The sequence below is a fragment of the Musa acuminata genome, chromosome BXJ2-5, assembly GCF_036884655.1.
Source record: "Musa acuminata AAA Group cultivar baxijiao chromosome BXJ2-5, Cavendish_Baxijiao_AAA, whole genome shotgun sequence".
Classification (NCBI taxonomy): Eukaryota; Viridiplantae; Streptophyta; class Magnoliopsida; order Zingiberales; family Musaceae; genus Musa; species Musa acuminata.
Genome location: NC_088342.1, coordinates 10,983,200 through 10,997,849, shown reverse-complemented (window position 1 = coordinate 10,997,849; position 14,650 = coordinate 10,983,200). Strand labels below are relative to the sequence as shown.

General features: G+C 41.5%; 3 protein-coding genes across 4 annotated transcripts; 1 reads left to right on the top strand and 2 right to left on the bottom strand.

The window, feature by feature from the left end:
- Positions 1-54: 54 nt before the first annotated feature.
- On the bottom strand, positions 55-1,154 carry LOC103985011 (ethylene-responsive transcription factor ERF038-like). Its single transcript, XM_009402619.3, has one exon. The coding sequence runs from the start codon at positions 1,114-1,116 to the stop codon at positions 364-366; it is 753 nt and encodes a 250-aa protein (XP_009400894.2). The 5' UTR covers positions 1,117-1,154; the 3' UTR covers positions 55-363.
- Positions 1,155-5,631: 4,477 nt separating this feature from the next.
- LOC103985010 (transcription factor MYBS3) lies at positions 5,632-10,570 on the bottom strand. Of its 2 annotated transcripts, none has more exons than XM_009402618.3 (4): positions 10,133-10,570; positions 7,851-8,059; positions 6,478-6,957; positions 5,632-5,963 (listed from the first exon to the last, which is right to left on the bottom strand). In XM_009402618.3, the coding sequence occupies exons 1-3, from the start codon at positions 10,386-10,388 to the stop codon at positions 6,508-6,510; spliced, it is 915 nt and encodes a 304-aa protein (XP_009400893.1). In that variant the 5' UTR covers positions 10,389-10,570; the 3' UTR covers positions 5,632-5,963; positions 6,478-6,507. The 2 variants fall into 2 exon arrangements, with proteins under 2 accessions (XP_009400893.1, XP_009400892.1); XM_009402617.3 differs by having other exon boundaries at positions 5,632-5,999; positions 10,133-10,569.
- Positions 10,571-11,696: 1,126 nt separating this feature from the next.
- Positions 11,697-13,777, top strand: LOC135612490 (uncharacterized). Its single transcript, XM_065108858.1, has one exon. The coding sequence runs from the start codon at positions 12,328-12,330 to the stop codon at positions 13,705-13,707; it is 1,380 nt and encodes a 459-aa protein (XP_064964930.1). The 5' UTR covers positions 11,697-12,327; the 3' UTR covers positions 13,708-13,777.
- The last annotated feature ends 873 nt before the right edge of the window (positions 13,778-14,650 follow it).

The following is a 14,650-nucleotide window of genomic DNA, read 5'->3' as shown; positions in this document are numbered from 1 at the left end:
CTTTTGTCACTACATCAATTGGAGTGAAGCATATATGATCATCAAATCCAATGCTAAAGCAAGTGCTTTCCAATTCAGCAAACAAGTCGACAATCCTTAATCCCATTCCTTCAACGCATACACATTAATCCGAAGCTAAGCAAACATGTGTATAGAAGTGGAGAAGTTGCCGTTGATTCTTAGCCACGCTCCGACCATTGGAGTTCTTGTGGAACGATTGCCTGCAGAACTGCTTGAAGGAGGGAGCTCCGGCCACCTGAATCAGACAAGGTAGATCTGATGAACATCGCAGGTGCTGCTTCCACTGCTCATGCCAGCAAATGTGGGGAAAAGATCTGTGCGTGCATGCCTTGGACCGGCAGCTCATGAGCTCTGATACTGCTCCCACAAGAATGGCTCATCCACTCGGAACTCGACGTAGTCCTCGTCCGCACAAGGCAGCCATGAAGAAGAAGAAGAGTAGCAGAAGGCTTCTCTTAGGTCAAGACAGAGATCCGGCAAGTCGAAGAGCGCGTCGTCGTTATCGCTTGACGAGGTTGTCGAGGCCGGGGAGCTGGAGGTCGGCGGCTCGGCGTGGTCCGCGCCGGAGCACTCCGAGCTCGTGCATGGCGTCAGGCCGGTGGCGCAGAACGTGGCGGCGGCGAGCATCGCCGCGGCTTGAATGTCCTTGGGGGACGCGGAGGCCGGCCGCGGGAGCTGCGCGGCCAGTTCCGGGAAATTGAGGTGCGCCGACTGGCCCTTGATGGTCAGCGCGGCCACGTCGTGGGCTCGCGCCGCCATCTCCGCCGTCGGGAACGTCCCCAGCCAGATCCTCGACTTCTTCCTCGGCTCGCGTATCTCCGACACCCATTTCCCCCAGTTCCGCATCCGGACGCCGCGGTACACAGGGTGCTTGCCATCCTTGCTTCTCTTTCTAGCTTCACCACCACCACCACCACCGCCGGCAGTAGTCTCAACCACCCTCTTGGATCCACCTTTGGAAGCCTCCTTTATCTTCTTTGATGAGGCGCTGGGACAAGAAGAGGTGATGGAGGACAAGGAAGAGGAGGAGGAAGAGGCAGTAATAGTAGAGAAAGAGGAGTTAGCTTCACAATCATGGATGAGTTGTTCTTCCATGGTGAGAAGCCAATGGTGTTTTTGAGTTTGGAAGGCAATCTAAAGTGGCTGCATAAATAGTAATGTGAGGGCCATTTATGATGCCCCTATCAAATGCCACAAGTAACACAAATAATATAAAATAAAATTGATAATTTATCATAAAAAAACCCATAATAATAAGTTTTTTTTTAATGAGGTGTGTCACATATTTGACTTTTACTCCCTTTTTTTTTGCTTTGAATTTGATAAAAATACTCTTAATAAAATCATAAAAAAAGATAATAATTATCTTCTGACTAGATTTGATTTATTTTTTTTAGGATTAAATCGATTTTTTTTAGATGAACTAAGTTTTAACTATTTTAATTTGATTTAATTAAACCCTTAATTACCTTTTAATTTTTTTAAATTATCCTCACCTCCACCTCCTTCTCCATCGCCACTATCTCCTACTCTTCCCACTCCGTCACCTCCTCCTTTTCAATGGTTTTCTTCTCCCCACTTCCCCCTTTAGCTTTCTCATCTCCCACCCCATTTTTGTCTCCTCCTTCTCTCACTTAAACTCTATCACCTCCTCCCTCTCTCCCTTGAAGTCTTTCTTCACTTTTACCTTCTCCCACTCCTCCATCCCCCCTTTATCTCACCCCTCCCTCCTCCCCCTTCTCTCACTTCCCTTATGCTTCCTCCTCGTCCTCCATCGACTCCATCTCCGTCTCTTTCGTTACCTCCTCCCTCTTGGCTTTCTTCTCATCCACCTTCATCTTATCCCACTCCTTTAGCCACGTCTCTCTCATCCTCTTTTTCCTTATATCTTTGCTCCATTTTTTCTTCTCTCCCTTCCTCTTTCGCCATCCCCTCATCATGATTTGTCTACAAAAGTCATTACACTCGAATTACACATATTTACATAATATATTAAAAATATATTATTTATATACAATAATTATCTTAAATTTATCACAAAATTAAAAATTTTGAGTTATACTAAAAAATATATTTATTTTTATATTAAATTATCTAGAAATGCTTTTTGGCTCAAGTTATACTATTATACTCATTAAAAATATATTAGTTTCTATATAAAATTATTTTACATTCATTATAGAACTAAAAAACTCGAGTTTTTCTCTAAAATATATTACTTTTTATATAAAATTATCCTAAATTCATCATAAAAATATTCATAAAATCTTATCTTTTCTATTTTTATTTCTTATATTGACTTAGTTACACTCAAAATTAAAATAAGTTAAATTCAATTATGTAACTTATGTTAATATTAATATTAATATTTTTTAGATATGTTAGGATAATTAATTATAAAAACTTCAAGAATTCTATTATAATTTGATTCTAACAAAAAATATTTATTATTTTTATTTTATTTTATAATAAATTTATATAAAAAATAATATATCTTAATAGGTTATATGAATGAGTGTAACTTGAATGTAACTCGATTATAACCTAAGTGCAACTTGAATGTAGGGGATTTGACCCGATCTGATTCGGAGGGATTTGACTTGAATCGATCTGATCACGAATGAACTTGAAATAACTCGATTCAAGAATATTTTTAGAATAAAAAAAATATCCCTTAGTAAAAATTAAATATAGGATGTCATTCGATAAAAGCTTATTATTTGAGGATTTTTTTGATAAATTATCCAAAATAAAGAAAATTAAGAGAGAGAGAGAGAGAGAGAGAGAGAGAGAGAGATGGCCAGGTTCTTCCATTCACAAGAATTGACATCTTCTTTGTTCCCCGTGGGAGGCCAAGTAAAAGCTAAGTGCGAGTCTACGTGAATAGGGGAACTCCATGTGCTTCTTTGACCCTCCCTTGTGTCAGATTTCCATGGAAATGATTCGACATGAAACAAGAAGACGAAATTGAGAAGCATGCATCACGTTATATTCCCATCATCTCCCAGCGGTGTGAAGAACCATGGCGATCACGTCAGCCATGGCCGGCCACAGCACCAACTCGCATGATTGGAGGACGTTTGCGTCGCCGTCTCCGTGCCTTAATGCGCTAATGACTTGTCAATTCTCCAGTAAATTAGCATTCCCAGTGGCCACGAGGCCTCACCGTTCTCTCAGAAAATATATTTGCGAGGACTCGAAGAAGAAACAACTACCGATGAAGCACCCAAGGAGGTTAACTTTTTGATTCTTAACACTGCTCGTCAGATTTCTCTCTTAGTTTTGAAGTCTTCCTCCAATCCCTCGAAACTCCATGACAAGCACAGAACTGTGGCCAAGGAAGAAGATGGCCAAGCGGTTTTTCTTCAGAAGCAGCCATCACCATTGAGCTCATCCGAGAAGAAAACTTCCTTCTTTAGGGAAAAGGGAAAATGCTTATCATCTTCTTCATTTTTCAGTTGATAGTTTAGGCATTGTTTTTCTTTCTTATCAAAAAAGAATAAAGAAACACTAATCGTTCGAGCCGAAGAAATTTAGTAACATTATTCGTAAAATAAAGATTGTAGGTACCGACACCATGCGAGGTCATGTAACTTAGAACACTAAATGCTGCTGCTGCTGCATCCACAGTGCAGTAAGAAGGCACAAACAATGGGTTGGCTTCTATTTGGATCTCGGCGTCTTGTGTCGCATGGAACTCAGCTGGTTTGAACCCATCACAGTGCAGTGAGGTGGAGATGCACTGAGCAATTAGTGTGTGTGAGAGATCAGTGATTGATTGATTGATTGATTGGTCCACACACACAATATGGATACAACGAGGAGAGTGTGGCGGTGCCACATGACAGCAACCGGTTCAATGAGACTTGCCACCTAACACACCTTCGTCGGCTACCCCTCAAAACAGCCCTTTTCCTTTCCCCCAAGATTTTAATTGACGCTCCAAATTCTCTCGAACGTATCATCCAATATTGTAGCAACTGAAACCTTCTTAGTTACTTCGTCTCTATTCGTTGGAAACTATTTCATGTGATGTGTTGTATATCATCAGCCTGCAATAGTGGAGGAAAGCATTCTTCATGTCATGCGTTCTTTCTTACCACATGTATCCAAATTTTTTACCTACCCTCAGATTGGTGGGGCTTAAAATATGACACTAATATGTTTATAAAGGTGTGCATCAAGTAAATCGACAACTCCATGATATTGAGAGAGAGAGAGAGAGAGAGATAGAGAGATGGCGTACTAAAAATGTTAGTTTTGCAGAAGGGAGTGCCATTGGGAAGGGGAAACCCCATCGGGTGCGGCAAACGAGGCCTTAGTCTTCTTGCCCATGTGGACCTTCGACTCATGGCGTCGGCCACCATAAAACGCTGGAGGCCATGTGTGGCTGCTCATCACCCACCACGAGGTCTCTCACCCTGTTGGCATCGTCATCTCGTTCCCCCGTCCATAACTCACGGCGGGCGAGCTGTCGTTCTACGCACTGTCATCACGAGGGATTCGCTAATCCCTTCGCTCGTTCTTCTACCACCCTTCATCGACGTCCTAATTCCATTCATCCATCCAAAAAATAAACCAACTCAAAGAGACGATGACTGACTGGTCAAGATTAATAAATTAATTATTTCATGTATTGTAATAATAATAATAAAATTATTTTTATGACCAATAAAACATGTCATTTATTTTATGTTATATTAGATTTTTCCCACTCTACCCAGAGAAGTACAAAAGAAGCTGGCCTTCTCCGTCCTGCTGTCATCTGACTCTTTCCAAGTACAGGAGGAGTACCTTCTCTCGTCTGCTTCTCAGCATTGGATTGGTTCACTGCTTTATTGTTATGTTTTTCTTTCTTCTGGTACAAATAGTACAGAATTCCAGGGTGTTTCAGTCCCTACATCGAGATAAGAGTTTGAGCAATTTGAGAGTAGGACTCATCACAATCTAACTAAAGCCTCCAAGCAAACCTCGTGAGCAGTGGTGGTGTCTTCGATCCCGTCAGTGGTGGGCTTATTATGCTGAAGCTCCAAAACAACAATCCAAAAGATTGACGATGAGTTACGGCCATACATGATTGTGTAACTAAAGCCTGCGATTAACTCCCACATACCATTGTAATTAACCTGATCCGTGGGTTACACAACAATCCAAAAGATTGACTTTTGTTCATCAGAAAGGTGGCGTGAAGATGGAGACGTCTCTCGGTAATTTACTATAGAAAAATGACTCGAGTTACCTCAAGCTTTCCTCTCTCATCTTTCGACTTCTTAACTGCTTGTATCATGTATCATTCACTGCAATAGGTTCAAAGAGAACAAAACCTGTACATTTATTGGTCAAGACATCAACGAAAGTGATAGGAGAAATATGATGCATCCATCAAGCCAATGACCAATCGTGCTTCCTTCAGAGATCAAAAATACATGATGAAGCAGCGTCGTTATAGTTGGATGATTGATATGCTAATGCATCCTAAATATATGAAAGAGCAAAAACAAGTCTCTTCGTATGGAGTGAAGCATCCTGATCATCTGAGTCAGGAAAATAAGGCATCCGAACAGGCAAACAAAATGAACACGGAAGTAGTTGCCAGTAAACATGAATGAGTAAAAAAAACCTGCATTTTGATACTGCTAACGACTGTCTTCAGCACATAATATGAGATTCCGCTCAGCTGAATATTGATATTTGACAATGATGACAACCGCTCAACGATGCATCTGATATGCTAGCATATTGTTAAAGAATATTGTACATATAACTTGATCTTCCAAGTTTGTCGAGTGCCTTGCATTGACCTCCCTTTGAATATCTACTTTAAGCACTTGAACTGTACATTATTAACCCTAAGAGCTATCGAGTGGCTGATATGGTTATCAGTAGCAGACGACTAGACACACATGGATCCAAATGTTTGCTGACTCGAAGATCAAGGCCTTCTGGAGCCCATGATAGCACTCGCAACAGCAGAGCACCTTAATTAGGTCAAGGTAGACATGCTCAGAACATCATGGATGTAACAGGAAGGAAATTATATATCGATCTCATGGAAAACTAGAAACAACTGCCCTTAAAAATCACAAAATTTCCAAACATTTGAATTTTATGTTATCAGTTGCACAGTAATCCTGCAAGAATATATCAAGTGATTCATGGACCAATGTACTCATAAAGTTACTCATTTTACTTGTCTCTTATCCTCTACAGGCAATTAATAGAACTTTTGCCAATGATATAAACCATTATGCCAATTATTGAAGTCTTAAACCAAAAACTGTAGATATATATAGTTGCTTACTAGAAAAATAGGCAGAGCTATAGCCATCCGATAAAGTGCTAACATGCCAGAGCAGTATGAATGTAAGCTGCAGTATAAGGAAATGGTCCAGGAATGCAGTAACTTTCATAATAATCTAACGAGGAGGAGGCAAGGCTAGCAATAAAATGGCGTACCTTGACTTGTTGACCATCTGGATAGTTGGATCATGCCTGAGCCTTTGTGGATGGATTAGCATGAAAAGCAGATTGCCTCCTCGACCCTCCAAGTAAGTCCAGTGAAGATGTGGTTTCTCCACCAGACTCTCCTATACTCAGTTTGGACATACCCACAAGCTCATCAACATTTATGGGGTTCTTTGAATGTACTGCTGTTGGCTTAATAATTTCATGGGTCTGCTGCTCTGAAGCATCTGCTTTGTATCCCGACCAATAAGGGTATGAAAATTGTAGAAATGGTGAATAATAAGCTGGAAGTATCACAGGATAACTGCACTGTGGAGCTTCTGGCTGTGGGGCACCTGCTTCTCCGGTCATTGAGTCATTAGAGTCCATGGATTCACATTCCTCATTCAGAGTTGGAGGTATCAAAGGTAGATTCTTAATTTGTGTTTCCGAGTCTTTGAAATTCACTGGAAACTGCTCAAATTCAAGGGACTGACAAAAAAAAAAAAATTCATAAGATGAATTTTAAGACGAATTATCCATGTTCTTCAAATGGATCTGTCCTTCCAAGCCTTGTCAAGAAATTCTATTTTCCTCAATTTCTTTATTAATAAAAAGTAGGTTACATTAGCCACTATATGAGACCACATTACCACAGTCCAGGAACTACATATTTTAGTTAGAACAAAAACCTAAAAACTGAACTTTGGTATACAGGCTTCTGTTGAACAGGTTGTTGGAGGCCGGTTAGGTGTAAAAAATTTCATCATCTTCTTTGGCATAAAGGTTTTATAAATCTCTTTCCTAAACAACTCTTAACATGGTGGTTCCACATATAGAGATTCACATATTCTTGTTTTTCTTTCAAAACCTTTAATCTCTATCCAGTTGAACATCTAGCTCAAATTCCAGAGGTACAGAAAAGATATTACTACGTCTGTCAATCTTTGCTGTTTGTTGATAGGTTAGGTAAATACCCTCCCTCTCTGCATAAACTATTTCATTTTTGCCCAAAATTATGGAGGAAAGACAACAGTGGATGGTTCAATGATCTCTAGAATAAAAAGGCTACATCAATAATGAACCACATTGAAATAAAGCAGATTGTTGGCTGTCAGTAGCTGATAAATCAAAGAAAGGGGCAGTGTGCTACCTTAAGTAATAAAGTTAGGTAAGAATATGTTGGTTGATATATAGTGAAGAACATGTCCAAATCCAATTGCATTATCATCATGTTGAATTGTGCAAGTCTCAATCTTGAACATAAACACTTGTCCATAAAAAGGCATTCAAACATCATCTGATTATGGTGACCAGGCAAGCAAAAGAAGGAGAGAGAGAGAGAGAGAGAGAGAGAGAGAGAGAAGAGAGAGAGAGAAAGAAACCTCATCAGGAACCATATCAAAGAGGCTTGATCTTCTCTTTCTTCTTGTCATATTGGCTTTACGAATAAAATACTTCTGCGCATGGCTGGCTACTTGAGTCGGTGTCCTTGATACCACATAGTTACGTGATATGCCACGCCAATCACCTTTGCCAAGCTTCTGCAAACCAAGTAAAAACATTCTATGCTCCTCTTCAGTCCATGGAGTACCTGCAAATATCAACAACAAAAACCCATAGAACCACCTTAAAATGAAATGCCACACCTGATGATGATAACCACCAAACGAAATATAAAAAATACATGTGTCACCAAGAAAAACTTTGAGATCTATATTCTAGTACAAGTGAGCAATCCTTTTATACATGAACATGTTCGATATTGTTGTTCTACTTCTGTTTAAATGCCTCTAGTATTTTCTTATTTTCAACTTCACTTTATTCTCTTTGTTTTTCACCATATATATAGAACTTTGCTTCAATATTGCATTAGTGGAAGTGAAGTCTGCCAATGGCTTGATGGCGATCCCCTGAGGAACCCACAGCTTAGGGCTACATCGTGCGGTGCCAATGAATGAAGGTGAGGCAGAAGAGGCTGATAATTTACATGAATTGCAATGGCATGTTGATGATGCAATGGCTCTTTTTCACCGCACCAACAAAGTTAACTAATCATTGTAAGCATTGCTTTTTTCTTCTCCTCTTCATTGTTTCGGATGACTTGTAGAATACATGGTTCTTGGTTCATCTCCATGCCTTCACTATTTCCCTAAGTACATATTCCCTTCTGCAAGTCTCCTTTTTGTCATTAGCATGCTCAGAAAGCTCAACTAAGGAAAAATATTTTTTTTCTTCTTGAACCTTAATTAATCCACAAAACCTATGCTCTTTGTTCCCAAGACTTCAAAATATCAGCACTTTATTTCAATTTCTTTACTTATTTCTAAAATGAGTCAGACAAATCAACCAAACCAAAATACAAAAACTGTCTCGTTCATTTGCTTATAATTGTACCTCTTCCTTCTAGTTTGGTTCCTGTCAAATTTTCGGCAGTTTGGCTCTTCTTCTTTGGCACAGAAAAAGCTACACAGACCCCTGAACTGATTGATGGCACACCATATTTGGGTAATAAAAAGTCTGTTTAGCTAAAGCATTTGTTAGTACCTCTGGATACATCAGATTAGCAACTTCAGGGTATATGATATAGGTTGAAGTGACTTAAACAGTTCGTATCGCATTAACTGCGCTGTAGGGCAGTATAGTCAAACAAAGAAAAAGAATTCATTTCAACAACCCCCTTCCTGTTAGCGCAACAGTACGTTGCTTGTTGAATTTCACTGATGTACATATAATATAGGGATTCAGAACTTCTCTATTACTGATGCGCAGAATTCAATTTCAATTTCTTATTGAATCTCTCTCTTGTGCATATAATATATGATTTTAGTGTGCATAGCATATAAGATTTGAATGTCATCTATCTCTCGAACATATAACATAGGAATTTAATAATTTCTTATAAGGTATACAAATGGTTAAAGTTATATGTTCTGAAAGCCTCCTCCTAGAATCCATTTGTGGCGTTTCATAATTCACACTGACATGGTTAATGGCACTAGTTGAATCCAGAAGAAAAACATCCAACCCAATGCATTCCACAAAAGGAAGATGTGGGCAGTCTGCCAATAGTTTCTTTTTCATTCTTTCACTACTCAACTTCTCCGTACTGCTCTCAGGAACAAATGGATTGTTCTTCTATCATAACTAGTGCACAAAGACACCTACCGCATCATGAAAGCAGGTAAAGAAGAATTTTTTCCTCAAGAATGTCACTAACTCGTAACAGAACAATTGCAGCCCTTATCAGTCCTAGATAAAGCCAAACTTAATCACTGCCAGATGCAATGCTAACATGCACTTGAACCTACAAGAATGACAACCGTGTAAGAAAACCTACAACATGGCATAAAAAGTGTGGATTCTACACGACATGAACACATGCCAAGTTCAGAAAGCAGGACAGACGGGTACGTCGCGCATTCCATTTCGATTCTACGAATTAGAACCAAATCCAGGTTTTTATTGTGCCTCTGCTAATCATTTCAATGAAAGGCGTAAGGAGCAAGTAAATCTTACAACTATCAGAGAAATTTATGTCAATATGACAGAGAATCTCCTTCTATGGCGATATGACAGAGAATCTCCTTCAGCTGAGAGGACAAATCTTTTACCAAAATCAAGAAACGACGCAAGCGAGAGTGACGAGAGATCAAGAGAGATTCACCCTTCTTTCGCTCGCGGCAGCTGGAAGACGACCCCTTGACGAAATCCTCCGACGCGTATCCGTCCGCCGCGGCGCCGCCTCCGGGCTCGGGCGACGCGCCGCCGCTGGATCCGGCGAGGAGGGAGAGGTTCCCCATGCTGGCGCTCTTCCGGACGGATCCATCGGTGAGCCGCACCCCGAAGAGCTTGACGCCACGGTTAGGGCACGTCCGGGAGTTGTGGCCATTGTGGCTGCAGTGGGAGCAGCGCCGCGTCATCTTCCCGGCGCCCGCCGTGTCCTCCTCCTCTGTCTTCGGAGCTCGATCTCCGAATCTTCCCGCCGATCCCGAGGAGGAAAATTAGGGTTGGAATTGGGAATTTAGAGCCACAGAACAGGGAGTAGTGGGATCGGGAGATCGCGAGGGAGGAGGAGCGCGAGTGGGTCACGGAAGAAGCAGCGAAGGGGGACAAGAAAATATTGGAAATGGGATAAAGAGCTAAAATACTTATATACTCGTTCGATATTCACCCGCATTACTTCTCTAACTTTTTCAGGTTGTGGTTAGAGAATCACTTGTGGCCCCCGCACCCAGGTGACACGCGTACATTAACCGGGTAGAAAACTTGTTTCGCCGATAATAAAGCGATATCAGCAGGCAGCACCACCCACGTGGCTCATACTGTCGCGGCCATATACCTCCACTGCCCTGTGGACTTGCCCCACGCACCTTATTACCCGCATCGTACCCTCGTCATCACTGGATAAAATTACGCTAAAATGCGGGGCCCACAAGGAAGACACACGACTACGATGATCGGGGTAGATCGTCTACGAGTAGGAAAAACGTCGATCCTTTATCCGCGTCTGCTTCCTACATTTGTTTCTTGACTGAAAAGTCAAACTACTATCTCAGAGGAATCACAAAACAGTATCGAGTAGATAAAAGGATAAGCTTAATTGCTGCTTCTAATCTCACTCAGAATACAGACAGGGGAAATTTTAATATATTTTATTTCAAAAAATATTCATTAACACCACAAAGAATAAAAATAAAAAAGAAAATAAAACTAGCATTAGTTAATTTGGGATAAAAGAGAAATTATATGGTGAATTCACAATTAGTAGATGTTCTATTTTGGCATATTGGATAGATTATAACACCAAAACCTTTTGAATGAGAATTTTACATATTTTAGGGTATCCTCCTTAGTGCAATACCATTGACAAGAGAATTTGATAAGTATTTAGTGCAATACCAATGGGTTGAGAAGGTGTTTAGGGGGGGAAAAAAAGAGAAAATTAGAGAAGTATTTTACAATTAGATGTACAAAACATTTCTCAATTATTTAATACCGATTGAAATACAATACCATCTTCTTTTTTTTTTCTTTTTGTTATAATATCACCTGAAATAGAATTAAAAAGTCATTGTGGGCCTATTCTGGCCCAAATATATTTATTGACCGGTCCATGATCTGTTTAGCCCACTTAGGAATAATAATACATCTATAAGCTTTGGATTACTTGAGGGAGGTAAGAGAAGCAATCGTGTTTACGTAACGACATTTGGTGAGCATATTGGCAGAGTGTGAGCGAGGCTTATTCCTCCATCTCTTTTGTGTGGATCACAGTTCCATTTCTCTTGGTAATCATCGGCATGCAATTCCAAGAGGACACCAATCCCATGAAACAAGCAATGGATAACCAGTGGTGGAAGGAAAGTGAGGCGAGAGAGGAACTCAAGGCCACCACCTCAACACTGCATCAGCCATGGCCTTTCTCTGAAGCTCCTCTGTAATTCCTTTCTTTGTGCTGTGTTCTTCTCGTGACATGGTCGTAGCTACTTGTAGTCTTGCTCTTCGATTACCTCCCTTCTCTCTCAAGGCATGCTATGTTGACAATCCAAATGTCTTCATAAGACCAAATGAGAGCATGAGAACAGATGTGAGAGAGAGAGAGAGAGAGTAAAGTGCATTAAGGCATTTTTACAGTGGAAGAGACTGCCATTGCTTTTGCAAAAGAACAGCAGCAGCATCACTCCATCTTTTGCTTTCCTTCCCTCCTTTTGTTTCCTCAGGAAGTCTTGCAATTCACTCTCCCTCTTCCCTTATCTTCTCCCTCATCACTTGTCCCTGCACCCCAAAAAAGCCTATACGGAAGAGCGGAACAAGCACAGGATAGAGTGGAACAGGCGTTTCTTCTTGCGTCTGCATCCAATGGCTGACCCTAACTCTCCTCGCCGCCTCTCCAAGCTTCCACCTCAAGCTCTGAGCACTCCAACGTCAATGACTCAGCACCTCTCACGAAAATTCAATTCCAGTTACCTTCACAAGGCCGTCTTCTTCTCCGTGATCATCGCACTCGTCTCCCTCTTCCCGTCCCGGGCGCCCGAGTTCGTGAACCAGAGCATCCTCTCGAGGACCTGGGAGCTCCTCCACCTTCTCTTCGTGGGGATCGCCATATCCTACGGCCTGTTCAGCCGCCGGAATGCTGACTTTGACGCGGGGAAGGAGACCTTGGTGAAGGCGGAGAACCACGATTCCTACTTGTCTCATGTGCTGCATGGTTCGTCGGTGTTCGACGATGATGAGTTCTACGGCATGCAAGAAATCCTCGGCGAGACCAAGACGCGGACTTGGAGTTCGCAGTACCGCCGAAATGAGCCGGTGGTTGTCATCGCAAATGAAAGCACCGAGAGCAGCCATGCCACCGGCAGGCCGCTCTTCTTGCCGGTGCGGAGCTTGAAGTCGCACATCCAGGACGACATGGACGCTCCCTCTGTGTCAATCGATGGGACCGACGAAACCGTGGAGGCTGGCGAGGCTGGCGTCGTTCCCTCGCCCGTTTCATGGAGATCGAGCTCAGGAAGGATGGAGATGATGGATGAACCGGGGTCTGTCACAGGTATGGTCGTCCCACCTTGTTCCTCTTCGTCTCTGCCACCTCCATACTTGGACGACCATCCAAATCTTTCCAAGACTCCATCTTTCCGATCGTCCAAGACCCCCTCGCCGAAAAGGTCCTCTCTTTCGCCGCAACTGAGGGCCAAAAGCGATGAGGAAATGAGGAACACGATGGCCTTCTACAAGTTCTCTCCGCCCCCTCCACCCCCACCCCCACCCCCACCCCCACCGCCATTTACCAGCCATGGCTGTCCATCCACTGCACACAAAGAGATCATAAGAAAGACCTTCAAAGATGAACTGGAGGACTTGAGCAGGAGGGTGAGGACAGGTGGCCAAGCAAGCACCGACATCGTCTTCGATCTCTTCGAGTCAGCAACAAAACCAAAGAACAGCGTCGACGGCTCTTCTGTTGGAAGATGTTTGAGAACGACGATAGATCCTGCAACAAAGATAGACTCAGAGCAGTTTTTAGGCCACGAAGCTGAGACAGTGGTGGTTCCTCCTGCTGATTCTGCTGCTGCTGCTGCTGAGTCATCTGCCAAGGAACATGCCTTCGGCTCGGCAGCACAACCGAGAGGAGCAAATGAGAACGAAGTGGACAAGAAGGCGGATGAGTTCATAGCCAAGTTCAGAAAGCAGATCACACTTCAGAGATCTGAATCAGCTCAGCTGGCGGCAGCCAAGTGTTGACAGAACAATGGTGTCATCGGACTCGACTTTGTTTGCTTATGCCTGTCATTAATTATACCTCTTTGTTTCATGTTCTCCTTATTTTGTTTCACTTTTTCCTCTTATTTTCCATCAAGAATTTGGGAGCATCTGTCATTCATCATTACTAATATGAAGACTCAGAAATCAATGTGCAGCAGCTCTTCACTCTTCCCAAGCCATTGTTCTGCTGCCTCCATGATTGTTGTAGCTGATGAGAGTGGGGGATGCTCGAATACTTGGCTTGTTATTCTACCATAATTGGTTTATGAGAAACAATTAAAACACTAGAAAATTGTAGCATAATTGTGGTAGATTCTTCTTGGGATGTTTGGTTTCGACAAATAGTATCTTCACATCGATAGCTTTCCTCCTCCCAAAACGTAATCATCAAAAGGTAGGGAAGAATCATGTGAGATCATCATGTTCTACCGTCAACCATGCTTGCTTTTGAATCATCATCAGGCTCGAGTTCCTCATGTGGAATTTCGAGAAATAATCTCGTATAATGCGAAAAAGGTCTTCCTGCTGAAACAAAACCCCTGCGACCTCAACAAAATGCCCTGTGGAACGAAAGGCTTCTTTGTCTCCGTTGCATCTCTGCAGCCCACTTGAACCCTTCCCAAGAATTCAAACCATCGTAATCATTCTCACAAAGCCATAATAGATTATAATAAAATGAAATAAATTATCTAATATATATTATAAAAAATAAAATATATAGTATTTTAAAAAAAAATTAGTAAAATCAGTGTTTATTTTGTTACTGATACGCAAACAATTTGAATAGAGAATCTAGAATTAATTATCAACAAATTGACATATCTTTTAGGGCTAATTACATATTATTCCTGTAATTAATTATCTTTAGTATCTTAATTTTTATATTTTAAAAATTATTATTGAATATTTATACTAATAAAAG

Excerpts from the sequence above, each read along its gene's own strand:
- LOC135612490 (XM_065108858.1), top strand. The coding sequence starts at position 12,328 with ATGGCTGACCCTAACTCTCCTCGCCGCCTCTCCAAGCTTCCACCTCAA.
- LOC103985010 (XM_009402618.3), bottom strand. The coding sequence starts at position 10,388 with ATGACGCGGCGCTGCTCCCACTGCAGCCACAATGGCCACAACTCCCGG. Across the intron at positions 8,060-10,132 it reads CTGCCGCGAGCGAAAGAAGG|GTACTCCATGGACTGAAGAG; the intron begins GTGAATCTCTCT and ends TGATATTTGCAG. Across the intron at positions 6,958-7,850 it reads TTGATATGGTTCCTGATGAG|TCCCTTGAATTTGAGCAGTT; the intron begins GTTTCTTTCTCT and ends TTTTTTTGTCAG.
- LOC103985011 (XM_009402619.3), bottom strand. The coding sequence starts at position 1,116 with ATGGAAGAACAACTCATCCATGATTGTGAAGCTAACTCCTCTTTCTCT.